This window comes from Terrapene carolina, unplaced genomic scaffold (assembly GCF_002925995.2).
Source record: "Terrapene carolina triunguis isolate 2854851 unplaced genomic scaffold, T_m_triunguis-2.0 Scaffold233, whole genome shotgun sequence".
In the NCBI taxonomy this organism is placed as follows: Eukaryota; Metazoa; Chordata; order Testudines; family Emydidae; genus Terrapene; species Terrapene triunguis.
This window is the reverse complement of record NW_020664584.1, coordinates 4,213,443-4,230,724: the sequence shown is the minus strand read 5'-3', so window position 1 is coordinate 4,230,724 and position 17,282 is coordinate 4,213,443. Positions and strand designations below refer to the sequence as shown.

Below are 17,282 nucleotides of genomic sequence, written 5' to 3'. Positions count from 1 at the left end.
GGGCAGCAAGTCGGGGCCAGGGGACACTCGGGGAAGGCGTGGGGGGGGCTGCAGGTGGGGCCGGGGGGGACACACAGCCCCAAGTATTGCTAGAGCTGGGCCCCTGGCTCTGAATATTGCTGGTGCCCGAGCACCACATAGATATGGAACTCGCTGCCTATGCCTCCTCGCCTGAGCGGGCCTTTAGGCGCCTCCAACCACTAGGCGCCCTAGGCGGCCGCCTAGTTTGCCTAAATGGTTGCACCGGCCCTGCCTTTGTGAGCAGAATCCCAGTTTGCCTAAAACAGCAGACCTGTAGTATAAGCCGAGCCTCATTGCAGTCTGACCTAACTCAGCTGTTGGGGTCAGAATCTGTGCTTATCTCAGCTGGTGGACTGGGAGCAGCGGTTGAGATTATAACATGAAGGCATGAGGAGTCTAGTTGGGTCCAGATGCTGAACTAGGGCATAGACAAGTTTTAAGGGTCCTTGGGGTATTTCTAGCATTATTTACAAAATCATAATATACAGAAAGACCTTTTGTACAACTACGCTCTTACTAGTTATGGAAGGCCTGAAGCCCTGCTAACCTTGGCAAGGCGATGCTAAAGACCCAGCTTCCCAGTACATGATTCTGCATATGGTTGCTCCAACCCGGCAAATACATCTGGAGGGGATACTGTAAGGTCAATAACCAGTGCCACTGTATCATCAATCTCTTCTTAAGTTTAACTTCAGAATGCAAATAGGTGAGGATATTTGTAAAGAGTTCTGAGAGGTAGAATCTATAGCACACTGCCTTTTATTGAGCATACGTCCCGAGCAGCCACATTATCAGACATGAATGACAGGTGTGTGTGTGGCTTGGGGCATGGAAAGAAAAAGCAGGAGAGAAATGAGAAGAGGGAACCTTTTACCTGACAGGTGCTCCACGGGACTGAGCAGGCTTCAACATGACTGTGATGGTAGTGTCCGTTTCATTCAAGGGGGAGTCCATGTCGTATTCAGGCATAGATGGTGCTGTGGCAGAACAGAGACCAATGTGTAAATTATCCACTAGTTTTTGTTTTCGGTAGCTTTGGCAAAATAACACGAATCACTCTTGCAGCCTGGGTAGCATTTTTCAACTGAGATGTTGAAATACTTTACAAGCATTAAGGGTGGAATTTTCAAAGCTGTTTAAAAGATTTGGACACCCACTTCCCTTTAAAAATATAATGGGAATTGGACTCAAAATTTCCTAGATGGCTTTGAAAATCTCTCTCTAATTAGTTAAGCCTCAGCACTCCTGTGAAAATGGCATCATTTTCTACATTTTCACATGGAGACCCACACAGAGGTTAAGTCTTATCTTGGCTAAAGGTCACATAGTATGTCAACAATAGAGCTGAGATAGAAGCCAGGAGTCCCAACTCTTATTCTCCAGCATTTATCACTAGATTACACTTCCTACACCTGAGATGCAACTTTCACTGTTTAGGCCTGAGCTAAACTGAACCTTTGAGAGCTATAAGATAAAGATTCTTAGGGAGGTGTGGGGATTAGCCAGGTTATCTCACACTCAGCACCATAGTACTGTCACAGACACACATACAGAACTACATAGTCTGTATTTTTGGTATTAAGTCAACCCACTAATTAGTACTGGGGACATTTTCACGAAAACAAGATATTGACTTTCTTATAAGTTAGTTTTTCTGCTACCTATCTCCCCTTCTTGCTTCCCCACTTGAAATCAGACTCCTGTTTGGGACAACACTATTTTTTGCTGTGGAAGAAGTGCAGATACCACAAACAGCATTAGGATTTTGGGTGGGGAACAAGCAGCAGCAGCAGCAGATGAATCCCATAAGGCGCAAAGATCCAGGTTTCGTGCAAGTGCCTTTAGCTAAAAAGAACATGGAGGGATTAAATGCAGAAAATATGTTATCTGAATAGCCTAGTTCCACTCAGTGGAGCTATAACTCAGAAAAGTGACTTGGTAAAACTGCATTGTTGGAGGTCCTATATTTCTCTACCATGACCTCCAGGTCAAATCAGCCTGTTTACAAGTTGATGATGTCTCAGAAACTGAAAATTGTCAAGATCCTGGTTTCTATTAGTAGTTCTGCCACTGACTTATTTTGAGGCCTTGTGCGAGTCACTTAACTTCCCTATTCCTTTAACATCCTCCCATCAATAAAATGGTGATGATTTTATGTGGGAAATGAATCTCTGAAATCTTTATATAAGAAACTCTATATTAAGGAAGTATTTAAATAAAAAGCGTGTTATAGGACAATTACCTTAACTATGAAGTATTATTTGTATTTCAATATTTTCTAGCGATGCACAGTCTATTGTGCCAGATGCTTTACAGGCATAGTAAAAGACTGTGCTGGCCTCAAAGAGTTTACAATCATACTTTAAGACAAGACAAAATCGGTGAACGAAACACACATTGTGGAAGGACTGGGTAACAATAACAGGGAGTGTAATTCAGTGATCAGTATTTGCATTAGTTACCATGCACATGCAGGGAACATACCAGTTTTTCCTTACACTTAAAATATGAAACAGCTAAGTGATAGCTCGGCAAATGTTGGCTTTTTGGCAACCACTGAATAGTAACATAATTACTATACAACTGCATGGTGTTTAGTATTTTAGGGCCCACTGAAGTCAACAGGAGTTTTGTCACTGACTTCAGCAGGAGCAGAATTGGGCCCTTAATAGTTACCAAGAGATTATGATTATAAACATATACACACACATTGCGGCAAAATATGCATACCTGGTCATTAAAGAAAATTACCAAAAAGTCCTATAAAAACACCATAATAGGTGGAAACATGTTAGTAATCAAAAGCCCAACACAAAAATCCTTATTCCTGAACACTGCCTTCTTGGGCATTGGTTTTATGACAAGCATAATGAGAGCTTTCAAGTTATGAACACAGGAGTGGCCAGGCAATGAGATGATCTAATATTAGTGACTATGCTATTGCCTGTGTGAAGCCTCTGAGCCTACCTACTATGAACCAGATGTTTCAGAAGCCTGTGAAGACAGACTGAGCTGATTGCTCATGTGCAGTCAAGTGCGGGGGTTACTCTAACTTGATTTCTGAATATTCACTGAATGCTAAAATAAAAGCAAATGGAATCAGAGAGGGAAAGGTACTAGCATTATTGTGCTATCGTATCTTTGTTATGTTACAAGTGTGCAGAGTGTGTGCCGTCTCCTTCTAGTGGTAGGTCCACATGGAGGCTAACAGTCTATGTGGCTGATATTAGCTAATGGAGTTGCTTCTTTAGCTCAAGTATGGAGATCTGCACTTTTGTGCTGAAAGTCAAGGGTTCAAACCCTGCTGATGATTAGTGGAAGGAATGGTTATATGATGCTTTCTTGATGTTTATTCTCTCATTTATGTCTAGTGCATTAATAACATTGTCCTCTTTCAAAATTTGTTAATAAAAACGAAGCAGAAAAGTGCATTGCCGTGCACTGTTTTATAAGGCAGTTGGCTATGATTTGAGGCATCACAATTGTCTGAGCACATCTGCACACTAAAATTCTGCACTCAAGGTTTACCTTAAGCTTTCCTCTGCTGGGTAAAGATACAAAGCAAAGCCAAAGGTATTCCGATTATTCACTGTTCTCAAAGAGGTGAAAAAATGAACCAGGCGAATAACACGTTATCCCAATGCTGTCATTTTAATTGTAAAATCTTTCCATAAATCTAATCCAGCACTTGGTTCTCCCCTACCCTCCTCTGAAACTCATCTAGCAATAGCCTCCTCTTTCTCTGCAGGTGCAAGAGCCTTCTTCTCTGCAGCTCCTGCGGTCTTTAACAGCCTTCCTAGGCATACGTGCCTTGGACTCTCCATCTTTTCTCCAGTCCCATTTGGAAAAAAAATTACCATTCTCCTTGTTCATACCTCTCCATTGCTCTATCCTTCTGATATTATTTAACTAGCTCCATTATCACTCCCTGTGGAGCGTTTTGAAGATATAAGACAAACATTTTCAAAGGATTCTCTAAAACTAGGCACTCGGTGTAAATGTACACTCAGTCAGTTGCGGGGGAAACAAATGATGTCATCTAACACATTGTCTGCATCTACAAATCAGCTATTTATTATTAGGTACTATTTTCACACACTCCATCAAATATGGATGTTGGGGGGAGCCCACTTTTAAAATTTGTTCCACAGAGTTTGTATGGTGTTGAAATTATCATCATCATACTTAATATGGGATACAATCATAAATTCCCTTATTAAATCCAAAAGACAAATGGTATTTACACATTAAATGTGTAATGCTCCAAACTTACTTTAAAATGCCTAAGCACTCAACACGCCCACACAGTAATATGCAGTTATAGGCATTGATCAGGCACTTACAACAGGACTAGACCTGGGATGCCCAAAACCATGTTTCCTGGGTCCAGCTGGATAGACAAGTAACTAGCAATGAACCCTTTAAGAGTCCACCCTTTTATAATTTATCTATCAGAACCTGTGTGACAATAGTCACTGCTTCTTGAATTCCTTTCTTTGCTGAAACTCGTTAGAACCTTCTTTGATCATTGCGGCTTTTCTTCAAAGATTTCCATCCTGTATTTACACAGACTGCAGATCATATATATTCTTCAGCCAAGCTAACAACCCTTTATGGAGCTATCTTATCCTACAGACAGAGATACTATGCCAAGTCATTTGTTCTTGCTTTATTAGTTTACTTTGGATCTAGAAAGGACAAACGAAGGCCAGGCCTCTTCCCTTCTCCCCCAGTGCCATACCTGAAATTTTAGTTGCGATCCGTGTTGTGATGGGAGGCCCGAAGCCCTTCACTGTGCTGGCTTTGATGGTGAACGAATAGGTAGTCCCTGGATATAACCCTACAAAGAGGTGGTGAGTTTCATTCCTTAGTTTGAAGATCTTTCCCCTCTGGCTGGACAAGTCAGCACTGGGATCCAAGGACCCAACAGCTTTGTATGTAATCTGCAAATAAAGAACAGACAGAGTCAGGGTGGTTGTGCTGACATCAGGATTGTCAGGCAAAAAAACAGATCCGATTTCATTATCTTCCATGAATGGGTTTTTACTTGGACGTTGGAGATCCAAGCATGATCTTTCCTCCAAAGTTTCACTTAATAGAGGGTCTGATTTTTCACTTCCATTACCAACAGGCTCAGACTGCAGCATAAACTGATTTAAGAAGTGGATGAACAATTTTTTTTAAAGAAATCTCTTAATTTCTTCAGCCAAATTAAAGTTGACAGCAGGATTTTCATGAATATTTCTGGTGTAATTCCTTCCCCTCACCCTTCTCCCTGTGATGTGAAAAGACTCGTGGGAAAATTTCCCATCAGGTATTTTTCCTGCCAGCTAGTGGCCTGATCGAAAGCCAATTGAAGTTAATGGGAGTCCTTCTATTGACTTCAATTGACTTTGGATCAGGTTCTAAAACAGAAAGAATTTTTGACCCAGAGAGAATATTCTTTTAAGAACATGAAATAAATACCGTGAAGGCATTACACAAATTCCCCCCTCTCTTTGCCTGTGTTTTTGAGACTGTTTCAGATTGATTTTTGTTCTGGCTTTGTCCTTGGTTTTGAGGGTTTGTGTATGAGTGCTGTCCCTGATTTCCACCTCAGAGTGTTGGCAGAAAGGTATGGATCCAGACAGATATTCATGAGTACATATATTGCTAGTGATAACACACCTTTAGAGAAATACAAGCCCAAAGCACACCTTTGAAATTCTGTGTGAGTTCCATTATGCCTACCAGTGGCAAGTCTGTGGATATACAGACATTGGAGGTAAAACTCATGACTTATTTACCAGCTGATTCCTTCCCTATGTTTCAAATTCAATCCAATGGTGCCTCAGTTTCAACTGAACTGTCAATATAATATACTGTACTCTACTGCTCCCCTAACCTTTCCTGATATTACAGGATCCTTGCTTATTTGTAATGAAACACTATGAATAAATCAATGTATTTTAATATAGCAAGTCTTCAATTTTTTATGAAGGTCTTCACGAGAATCTAATTCCTGGATTTGCCAGAAAAAGGCTTTGAAAATTCTAAGTCCCTTGTATTATGACAGGAAGAAAATGTTGCATTTTGAAGAAAAAACAAATATATAATGTTAAAAAAGGAGTATCTTATAACAGGTTTGAAAACAGACAGAGGCCAGTTCTTACTGGCACCATGCAGGAGCAGCAAATAACACTGTTATTTAGACAGAGGCAGATCACAAAAGAGAAAGCTGATACACAGAGAATAGGTTGGATTACAGGGAAGAAGAGTGAATTCCACCAGGATCCATAATGATATAGAGCAGCAAGAACTGAGGAGAGTGGCACCCTCAAAAGCAGCTCTATTAAATCAGCTTGTCAGTATTTTCAATTTAAACTCACTATTTTCCCAAGGAACTATACATTGCAATTTATTTTGTTGCTACTTACCAGCAGCTGGCTATACAGAGTCAGATCTCAGGACAAAGGTCATTAAAAAAACCACAAACACTGGAAGCAGAATACTTTATTCACCTTCGGGGGCAGCGAAGAGGGAACAATTGCAGCTGCCTTAACAAAACATTTTCAAAGAGGGAGAGGAAGAGAACTTTAGGTAAAACACTGTTAGGTTCTGAGGAAAAGATCATAGCCCTGGCTTTGCTACAGATGAAGCAAATTTAAAAAATAAAATTTATTCATTCAGTGTTTAGTTTTGAGTCACAAGCAACAAAAAAACTTCAAAAACAGACTCAAACGAGAGACTGCTGAACTGGAATTAATTTGCAAATTGGACACCATTAAATTAGGCTTGAATAAAGACTGGGAGTGGATGGGTCATTACACAAAGTAAAACTATTTCCTCATGTTTATTCCCCTCCCCCACAGTTCCTGACACCCAGGAGCGCTGCCAGCTTTTCTGCCGCCCTAGGCGGCGGAAGGTCCTGCCCCGAAATGCCGCCGCGGTCACCTCCCCCCAAATTGTAGCACCCTAGGCGACTGCCTAGGTCACCTAATGGGTTGCGTCGGCCCTGCTCACACCTTCTCGTCAACTGCTGGAAATGGGCCATTTTGATTACCACTACAAAAAGTTTTTTTTCTCTCCTGCTGGTAATAGCTCACCTTAACTAATCACTCTCGTTATAGTGTGTATGGTAATACCCATTGTTTCATGTTCTCTGGGTATATATATATATCTTCCTACTGTATTTTCCACTTCATGCATCCGATGAAGTGGGTTTTAGCCCACAAAAGCTTATGCTTAAATAAATGTGTTAGTCTCTAAGGTGCCACAAGTACTCCTGTTCTTTCTACAAGCAGGAGAGACTGTTAACCTCTTGGAACTTGCATGCTGTGTTTGTACTAATAAAATGTAGAAACAGCATTTTTAGAATAGTCTTCAGGTGCTGGGTCGGAGTTCAGGGATTGGGAAATTGGGAATAGGATAAGGAAATTTCCAGTTCTAGGTCACTGAAAATCCTGCTCATATGATGGCCAGCCAGTATCCTATGTGAATTCAGTTAGTTGGCTCAGTACAGGTCTGAGCAGACTGACTGAGTGCAACAATTCAGTTCACACAGACCATCCCATTTCCATCCGATGGTATTGACTTTCGATAACATTAGCAGGGAGACCACAGAGGAGAAGTGGAGGAATCTTGCACTACAACTGTCCTTCATCTATGGATAAATAGAAGAGGCTACTCATCAATAATCCATCAATCTTCATTTTTAAAAATTAACAAACAAACAAAACAACAAAAGAAATCAGATAAGGCAAATGAAACTTCAGCAATATTTTCGATAAAAAGTAAGTTATGGAGCTTTACAAGTCAGATTCTGCTCATTAGAGTCTGCATGGAAGACTTGCATGGGGGGCACACAAACTACAGAGGAACTCAACTTGTGAAGTCTGGAACCTGATTCAGAGTTGAATCCAACATTCACCACAGTTTTGGTAGGGAGTAAGCAGCATTCCAGAGGGAGGGCCTGTTTCAGATTCAGGGTTGCAGTTTAGGCAAATGAGAGAGAGAGAAGCCCTACCAACAAAAGTTTTGATCCAGATGAGAATCTGAAGTTTCTCAGAGGTGTGAGCTTTTTGGGGTGGGGTGGGGAAAGGGGATTATTCTTGGTATTACTGTAGGACTTAAAGGACCCACAGGAGAAAGGCCGCATTGTGCAAGGCTCTGTACAAACATACGGAAGAACCAATCCCTGCCCCAACAACTGAAGACAGAGAGGGAGTACAGGGTAATAGTAATGCAAATATGTTTCTGCAGAGGTGAGCTATGGGCACAATTTGTAGGTAGCATTATTTGAATGATAAGTAAACATAATAGCATCAGTAGATATGGCTTGGTATCTGCCTACCTATTGTCAGCTGAGTTAGGTTTAAACTCTTCTCTAAGAACCTTGAATTATGGGAATGGGTTAGGAATGCATATAAGGCACCAAACTGAGAACAGAGGGCCCAGTTTCTATTCACAGTTCTGCCCAGGGCCGGCTCCAGGGTTTTGGCCGCCCCAAGCAGCCAAAAAAAAAACAAAAAACCCTGCGATCGAGATCTGTGGCGGCAATTCGGCGGGAGGTCCTTCGCTCCGAGCGGGAGTGAGGGACCGTCCGCCGAATTGCCGCCGAATAGCTGGACGTGCCGCCCCTCTCCGGAGTGGCCACCCCAAGCACCTGCTTGCCAGGCTGGTGTCTGGAGCCGGCCCTGGTTCTGCCACAGACTTGTTGTGGGACCCTGGGCAAGTCACTTCTCTCTATACCTCAGTTTTGTCATCTGTAAAATGAGGGTAATGAGAGCCACACCTTTTAAAATGTTCGAGATCGATGGATGAATCGGATTATATCATGGCTAAATATTGATATTTAAGCAGCAAATTCAATGGTGAGCAGTGAGGTAAATGTAACACTGAAAACAAGGCTCTGTTTGATTTGAATGAGACAACTCCTCTCCCATCTCAGGCAGATCAGCAACGTTTTCAGTCCTAGGAAATGTGACTTCTGTCTTTTAAAGTATGCGAGAGAATGCTAGCACTAAGGCAGAGTCCGACATAATGCTGGAAGGCACTGCACAAAACCTTACTGCGCCTCAAATCTCCTGCAATTGGAGTCTCAGCTCTCTACGCTGCTATGCCAAAGCATCTTCCATCTCACCTGTAGTTTTTGTTCCAGTCCTGGTCCTCTACACAGCTCTATCAGCATACCTCAGTCCTGACCAGCAGCCTACCCTTCTACTCCAGTAGTAGGCTATCCACATTCAACTCGGAAGCATACCTCACTCATGACATGCAGCTTCCTGCTATTGCAGTCATGGGTGTTTTCTGATCAGAGACTTCAAAGTGTGTGACACTGTCTGATCGGTTCGTGTTGCAAACAGAAGATAGGCTATAATGTTATCTTACTTTTCTATAGTGCGTTTCATGCAAACGACGCCAAATCTCTTTACAAACTGTACAACCTACTTAGAATGTACAAAGCATTTTCACTTTTATTCCACTTACCACACACAACTTTTGTGAAGATTAGTTAATGTCTGCACCGTCCTTCAAACACTAAGTGCTACAGAAACAGCAAGTATTATTATTCCGAGCTTTAAAACATAACATGCTGACTTATGATGGAACATTTGACGCTTTCTTGCAATCTGACTTCACCATCAGTGACCCCATGATTGGTGTGCTTTCTTTATATATCTGTAGGCTTTCAATTAAAGTTCAAGGTTTTCCTCTGTATAGTACAATCAAATTATATGCTATTGTGCGCTATTCCTTATAATCCATCTTCCCATTGCCTTAGAACCTTAGTGCTGTCCCTTGGAACCAAGAAGTAGCTCCCTGTTCATGTAAACTTCTATTTATCTAAACAAACAAATCCATTTTGTCACGTACAAAGCTTGGAACACATACTGTGTATGTCTACACTGCAATGCAAGCCCAGGGTTCAAACCCCCTTCTGTCTATACACAAATCTCAACAACCTGGGGCTCAGACCCAGGACCCCGAGGGAGGGAAGGTACAAGCCAGAGTCAAGCCATGACCCAAGGCGTGACGTTGCACTCCATAATGTTTATGGAAACAAGCTTATGAGTGTGAATATGATGCAACTGGAATATGCTTTATGCAAAAGGTCTCTTGTAAGGTATCATTGCAAAGCTTATGATCTACTGAGTGTGTTCATCCCATTTCTTTGCATGTATTATTTCTATGTCTGGAGTTAGGAGAATAAGATATAAACTTGTATTACTGATGTAAACATATTAAGTGGAAGCCATTAAGGGTGCTTCAGAATCAATGACCTATAAATGGCTCTGTTTAATTGCAAAAATTCCTGGGCATGTGCGGGCCAGCCCTGGAAGAATGGAGGCTGGGGTCTCACAGGACAGGTGAACATGTCACCTAATACTGGAATCCATGTTTAACCTGGTGCTTTTCCATTTAGAAGGAGAGGTGGGGACCCAGAGAGACAAAAGATTCCCACCTTGGGCCAAAGCTATCAAAGGGGGTGTGTAGCAGGGTGGACACCTGCTCCTGCCTGGAAGGGCCTGAGATAGCCCAGGGAGCAGGCAGGGTGAAGGCTGAGCTGATTGAGGAAGTGGCTGCAGCTGGGGCCACGCCCCAAACAGACTCAGTTGGCCTGTATAAAGAGGCTAGGAGCCAGGAGCTCAAGAGTCTCTCTCTGCCTTCAGAGAGAGAAGGGCCTGGCTGCAGCAGGCTAGACACAGGGTACCTGTAGTGGAGCAGGGTTGGGGAAAGGCTGGGGAGCTCCAGCCTAGAAAGCCCCAGGCTGCAGCCTAGTATTAGGCCAAGGGGTACTGGGGGTTGCAGAGGGCAGCCCAGGGCTAGTCCAAGGCAGCAGGTCCAAACCCCCCTTGCCAGTGATGAGTGGCCTATACTGCAGTCTGCCCCAGGGAGCGGGGGCTAGTTGGTGACTGGCAGTGGCCTAGTGCTGAGGCAAGGTGGGGATAGTGGGTGGGGGTTCCTCAGGGAGGGGAGACCCAGATCTGTGGGGTACTGCAGGGGGCAGCATCCCAGTAATAGGGGCACCGGGTCCTGGGAGGGACACTGGGGCCAGCAGTAGGGACAAGGCAGATCACTGGCCTACAGAGGGCGCTCCAGATGCTGGACGAGCGGATTCCTCGAAGCAACCAGTAGGGAGCGCTGCAGGGGTGAGTCTGGACCTTTACAGGGTGGAACAGAACAAAGGGGCTGTCAGTCATGAGAACACCCCTGCTTTCCACCTAAGATGTCCCCTGGAACTAACAAGGACTGTACTGGGGAAAGGATTGGGCCCAGACTAGGAAGGAGTCTAGTCTGTGAGAGAAGCTTATTGGAACATCTCTGAGGGTGAGATTTTACCTGTAATCAGTTTCTTAATGTATTAGGCTTAGGCTTGCGTGTTTTTGCTTTATTTTGCTTGGTGACTTATTTTTTTCTGTTATTACTTGGAACCATGTAAATCCTACTTTTTATACTTAATAAAATCACTTTTGTTTATTAGTAAACCAGAGTAAGTGATTAATACCTGGGGGAGCAAATAGCTGTGCATATCGCTCTATCAGTGTTATAGAGGGTGGACAATTTGAGTTTACCCTGTATAAGCTTTATACAGAGTAAAATGGATTTATTTGGGGTTTGGATCCCACTGGGAACTGAGTGTCTGGGTGCTGGAGATAAGTGACCTGCTGAGCAGTTTTCGGTAAAAGTCTGCAGCTTTGGGGGCATGGACCAGACCTGAGACTGTGTTGCAGCAGGCTAGTGTGTCTGGCTGAACAAGGCAGGATTATCGAGTCCCAGACTGGCAGGGAAAAGGGGCTCAGAGGTAATTTCAGCACATCAGGTGACAGTCCCAAGGGGGTCTCCGTGACTGAACCCATCCCATAAGGTTCAAGCCTTATTGCTTTGAAACTTTGACACAGCCCCACTAGATTTGTGCTCTGGTAGTCTGCCAAAAGTATTCCACAATTTCACAAGCCAACTTTCTTTGTCCTCCGGACAATCAGGATTGGTGAACAGTCAATTTCTCCCACCCCCCCCCCCCCCACTGAACCACGAACAAAGGGATAGAGTGGCCACATTTTAGAAGAGCACCAGGAAGTCTTTAATATGGGTGGTTGGACTTGGGCCCACATCATGCAGTATAGATGCTGGATCCCCAGATTGGGACCCAGGGTTCAACAATTCCTAACCTGGGGTTGCAAATGAGTGTAAATGCTCAAACCCTAAGTTAACAAACCAAGGGTCTGCTAACCCTAGGCTTACATTGCAGTGCAGACATACCAACTGAGACATGGCATACAAGGGGTTAACACTCACTCTTCCACAATGGTAGGTGTGAAATAGGTTTCACATACTCAGCTAGATATATCACAGCAGATCATGGGTGGCACAAATTACTTGCATTGGAAATAATGGTTATCATCAACATGCAATATACACAAAGTGACTGTTGCAATATCTAGAGCAGGGCTCTCAAAGTTCCAGCCCACAGGCCATCTGCGGCCCGAGAACCTCCCCACTACAGCCTACGGAGGCAGACACGCTGCCGGCAATATCTGCTGTAGGCGCCGCTCCCCGCAGCTCCCATTGGCTGGGGGAGAGGGACAGAGATACCATCACTAGTTACCAGGCAGAGTCAGCCAAGGAAGCAGCATCACTTTTTTCCAGAACGAATATAAACAAGTCAAAATACCGAACACGACTATCTGATGCACACCTTGCTGCAATCCTGAAGGTTTCAACTGCTCAGTCACTGAGGCCAAACATCAACAAAGTGACAGAACTGAAGCATTGCCAGGTGTCTGGCAAACACTAAAAATTCTCTGGCAGGTGAAGAATTGTATAAAGTTGTATGACAGTTTTATTATTTCTAAGAAATTCAAAATACAATACAAACATTTTCTTTTCTGAACACCATCTGCAGTGACATTAGTGGCCCACTGGGAGGATTTGAGGACTGGCACTGGCCCTAAGGTAAATTGAATTTGAGACCCCTGATCTAGATGATTATAGTGGTGCCCTTTGCCCTTAAAATCTACTAATCAAAATAATTTGAAAGCCTTGGACTTGTGCTTGTTTGTACTGTATAAATAAATAACAATAATAAATAATCTGGTTCAAATCAAGTGTTGATTAATATATTTAACCATAACATGCCTAAGGTAAAATTAAACAAAATGCATTTCTAACCTGTATGTAAAAATGAGTGTGACGTTGCACCCCATAAGGCTTCATGGAAATGTGCTTATGAATGTATATATGACATAACTGGAATATGTTTTAGGCTACATATGCCACGTAACACATCTATGTAAAGTTTATGATCTACTGAATATATTCATCCTATTTGTATGCATGTCTCATTGTTGTATTCGAAGTTATGAATATTGGCTGTGTACTTGCTTGATTTCTAAGTAGCCTTAGTAAAGCATTTGGTCAGCTTCTTGAGAAAGGAATGTGCAAATTAAGTGCCCAATCAAGAAACACTTAAAGGACAATTAATCTTGGAAGGCTCCAATCTGCATAAGAAGTCTACCTGAGGACGTTCAGGGTAGTTTGTAAACAATGTCTGCTGCCTGTAAAAACGGAGTCATGCATGGACATGCGACTTGCCCATGTGACTCTAAAACTCCATCTTGGAACTGGACTTTACATAGGAGGGGGTCTCCACTCACAAGAGAAATCTATTTAAACTCCTGGGAGACCCCTCCATTTTGTCTTCATCTGACTCAAGAGATAGTCTCTCCACCCCCAAGGATACCTGAAAGAAACTGGAACAAAGGACAGGGGGTGTGAGTGATTGCTAGATCCAGACTAGAAGGAGACTAGTCTGTAAAAGGAAGCTTACTGGAACACCACTAAGGGTGAGATTTTGTCTGTATTCAGTTTTCTCACTGTATTAGACTCAGACTTGCGTGATTTATTTCATTTTACTTAGTAATTCACTTTGTTTTGTCTGTTACTACTTGGAACCACTTAAATCCTACTTTCTGTATTTAATAAAATCTCTTTTTATTTACTAATTAACCCAGAGTATGTATTAATACCTGGGGGGGAGGGGAAACAGCTGTGCATATCTCTCTATCAGTGTTATAGAGGGCAAACAATTTATGAGTTTACCCTGTATAAGCTTTATACAGGGTAAAACGGATTTATTTGGGGTCTGGACCCCCATTGGGAGTTGGGCATCTGAGTGTTACAGACAGGAACACTTCTTAAGTTGCTTTCAGTTAAGTCTGCAGCTTTGGGGCACGTGGTTCAGACCCTGGGTCTGTGTTGGAGCGGACTGGTGTGTCTGGCTCAACAAGATAGGGTGCTGGAGTCCCAAGCTGGCAGGGAAAGCAGGGGCAGAAGTAGTCTTGGCACATCAGTTGGCAGCCCAAAGGGGGTTTCTGTGTTCTAACCCATCACAATGATATTTAGGGATTTCACCTAGTAGTTTACCTGAAAACCAAAACACAGCAAACTCTTTCAAACAAGCTCTGCAAAACAGTCATGAAAATTTACCTGCCCAGTCACAAATTCTACTCATCTATCCTTTACTAAAAATTTCCAGTGCTATATTTCAATTCCTTTGTTAAACAACATTAAACAAACCCAGAAAACAGAATTTTACAAGGCATATATTTCCTCAAAACATATTAAATATCAAATGTTAGGATCTTAAGCTTCCCCGCACCCACCAAAGTACGGTTCCTGAACACAGAAATGCAAACCAGTTAGCAGAGCTGTTAAATATGGTCGCCTTAAATGAAACATTGCTTTGTAGATACACAGTACAATTTTAAAATAGTTCTGCTGTTTAACTGGCACCCAGTGTAACAATTTCTGAGAAGCTGTAGCACAGCTGAACCATGTAAATCCATTAACTATGCCTCATGTCTCCTGAAAGTTTTATGTACGTCTTTTTTTTTAAAATACAGCCCAGCCAACCCTTCTGTTCCCCACTAAAACAACAGACTACTTGACTTCTGAGAACACCTTTGAGCTGAAAGTGAGGAGCAAATTTTTATTAATGCCCCAAGAGTGACATCATCTTGTGACATGGACAATTGAGGAGTTGGGACTAGGGAGACTACTACTCATGACCTTGCCAGGATCTGAACTCAAGTCTCCAGGGACTGCCTTTCACTTTACTGAGCTGGGGGGAAATAAACCAATTCCTGACTTGTAGCTGTTTTTGAAAACACTCCTCTCATGTGTACCAAGAGTCAAGACACTGGAAACAGGACTAGTTTATACACTGGTTTTTTTTCATATCATTGTACATGCAGAGGCACTGGTGGAATAGTTGTGGTGATGGACTCCCTCTAGAAGGGGCATAGGGAATAAGGATCCTCTGATTACTGTCAGGGTGTCAGTTCTTTCACTATCACACTCTGCTAGCATCAGACAGAAAGAAGGCAACCTTTTAATTCAGACAGAACAGTTTGTTAGCTCACACATTCACACACCTCTCCCAGCACTGAATGCTGGACTCACCTCCACAGTCCCCCCTGGAAATTGGATACCTCCAACACACAGAGAAACAGACACACCTGCAGGTAGCCTGCCATTAGCTGATGGAAGCAGAAACATTGAAACATGAAAACGACACTAAGGAAATCACTAATGACATCATATGAAGAGTGCGTCTTGGGGGCGGGGGCAGTTAATCCAAAGCTTTTTGATATGCATCAGGTAACTTGCAGTACACAACTCACCCCAAAAGGATGTGCACGAAACACCTGTTCTATTTTCAATTCGCATTGTGTGAACACACTGCAGCAGTTTGCTGAGAACTGAGGGCATAGAATTCTCAGGGGGTATTCTAGGGTATTTTGCTTTGTTGTGTGCAGGCTCTGACTGGTGTCTCGGCTGGGGTGTGCTATAATTGTGTAGAATCTTATCCAAAAAATAGACAGGTCACATGTCCCAAGCCAGATTGTCTCCTTTTACCCTTATTTCAATGTACTTTCCCCTGAGCTGCTTGATCTTTATTGGGCATTAGTTGGCATCCCAGTCATGATACCTTGCAGGTATCTGCTTTGCAATGTCCACAAAGAGGTCTTTATTTCAGTGGCTGGCCACAGAAGCTTCCTGGACCGATGCTAGATAGTGATGAGATCCAGGGTTTCAGCACTGCTCCAAGCATCTGTGCAAATCGTGTTGTGGAGTTGTGCTTGCATTGCAAGAAGGCCAATACACTGGGATCCAGAAGCAAATGAACAAAATCTGGCTCCGTGTCAGTTTTTAAAGGGGGGAAGGGTCATCCTGGGAACTCAACACCAGAGCTAAGAGGGCCCACAGGTAAACAGACAGGCCAGCAACGGGTCAACCTGCAAGCATTGTGGGATAGCAATTGGAAGCATGCAAAAAGAGGTGCACAGCAATTGTGTCCACATGAACAATAGATCAAACTAATTCAATTCCGAGCATATGTAGTCCACTTTGGAAGAGGATTCCAGAGTTCATGATAAACATGGAGTTAGCAGACAGTGATGGATTGCATTGTGTGTATGCAAGTGTTTTCAAATTTTGATCCAGTTTAAAACCATAGTGTAGACAAGCCCAAAGTGAACTGCACATTGTAACGGGGTTAGGACACACCACTGTGGCACCTCCTACTGGTTGTCTTGGGAATTAGCTCAGTTCAGTGGAGCGCCCCCTCCTGGTGGTGTCCCGACCGTCGTCTCGCCCTCGGTTGGCGTGTCTGAGCCCACGTAGCTCACCAACTCGCGGCGTCCTCTTCGGGACCACTGCCCTCCGGCAGTGCCCCTCAGTCCTTCCACACCCCCTTCCAGGGGGGCTTCAATCAGCAGTCTCCTTGTCCACCCACCGTAGCCAATCACACACCCCAAAGTCCAATCCCTCCCGTCAGGGATCTGGCGTGGTCTGTACTGGCCGCTCCCTACAGCCAATGGCTAGATGTACTGCAAGGGGGGGGGGGGACACCCAGGCCCGCCCTCTACTCTGGGTCCCGACCCAGGAACCCTCGGGCGACAGCCTCGCTGTCCTCCTCCTCTCCCCTCGTCTGTCCGCTTCCCTGGGCCGCTTCCCCTACGGCCCCTTGCACCCGCTAGGCCCTTCCAATCAGGGCCTGCAGCCTGGCAGGCCTCAGGCTAGAGCTCCCTTCCGGTCCCTGAGCCTGGCCACCACTGCGCTGTCCGCGGTGCTAGTCTCCCAGTTTGGAGATAGACCTTCCTCTCTCGAAGGCCTGGGACAGACTGACTGCTCTCTCCCTGTGCAGCCTTTTATAGGGCTGAGCCTGGCCGTGATTGGCTGTCTCCAACCTGGGCCCTGATTGGCTCCCACTAAGC

At 43.8% G+C, this 17,282-nt stretch overlaps 1 protein-coding gene across 1 annotated transcript in view; it reads right to left on the bottom strand.

Moving 5' to 3' along the window:
* Window positions 1-17,282, bottom strand: part of PTPRT (protein tyrosine phosphatase receptor type T) — a 697,808-nt gene that overhangs the window by 169,256 nt on the left and 511,270 nt on the right. The window contains exons 10-11 of the mRNA XM_026656812.2: window positions 4,763-4,964; window positions 896-998 (exon numbers count right to left, since the gene is read on the bottom strand). Coding sequence (XP_026512597.1) covers window positions 896-998; window positions 4,763-4,964 — 305 coding nt within the window. The remainder of the gene's footprint in view (window positions 1-895; window positions 999-4,762; window positions 4,965-17,282) is intronic.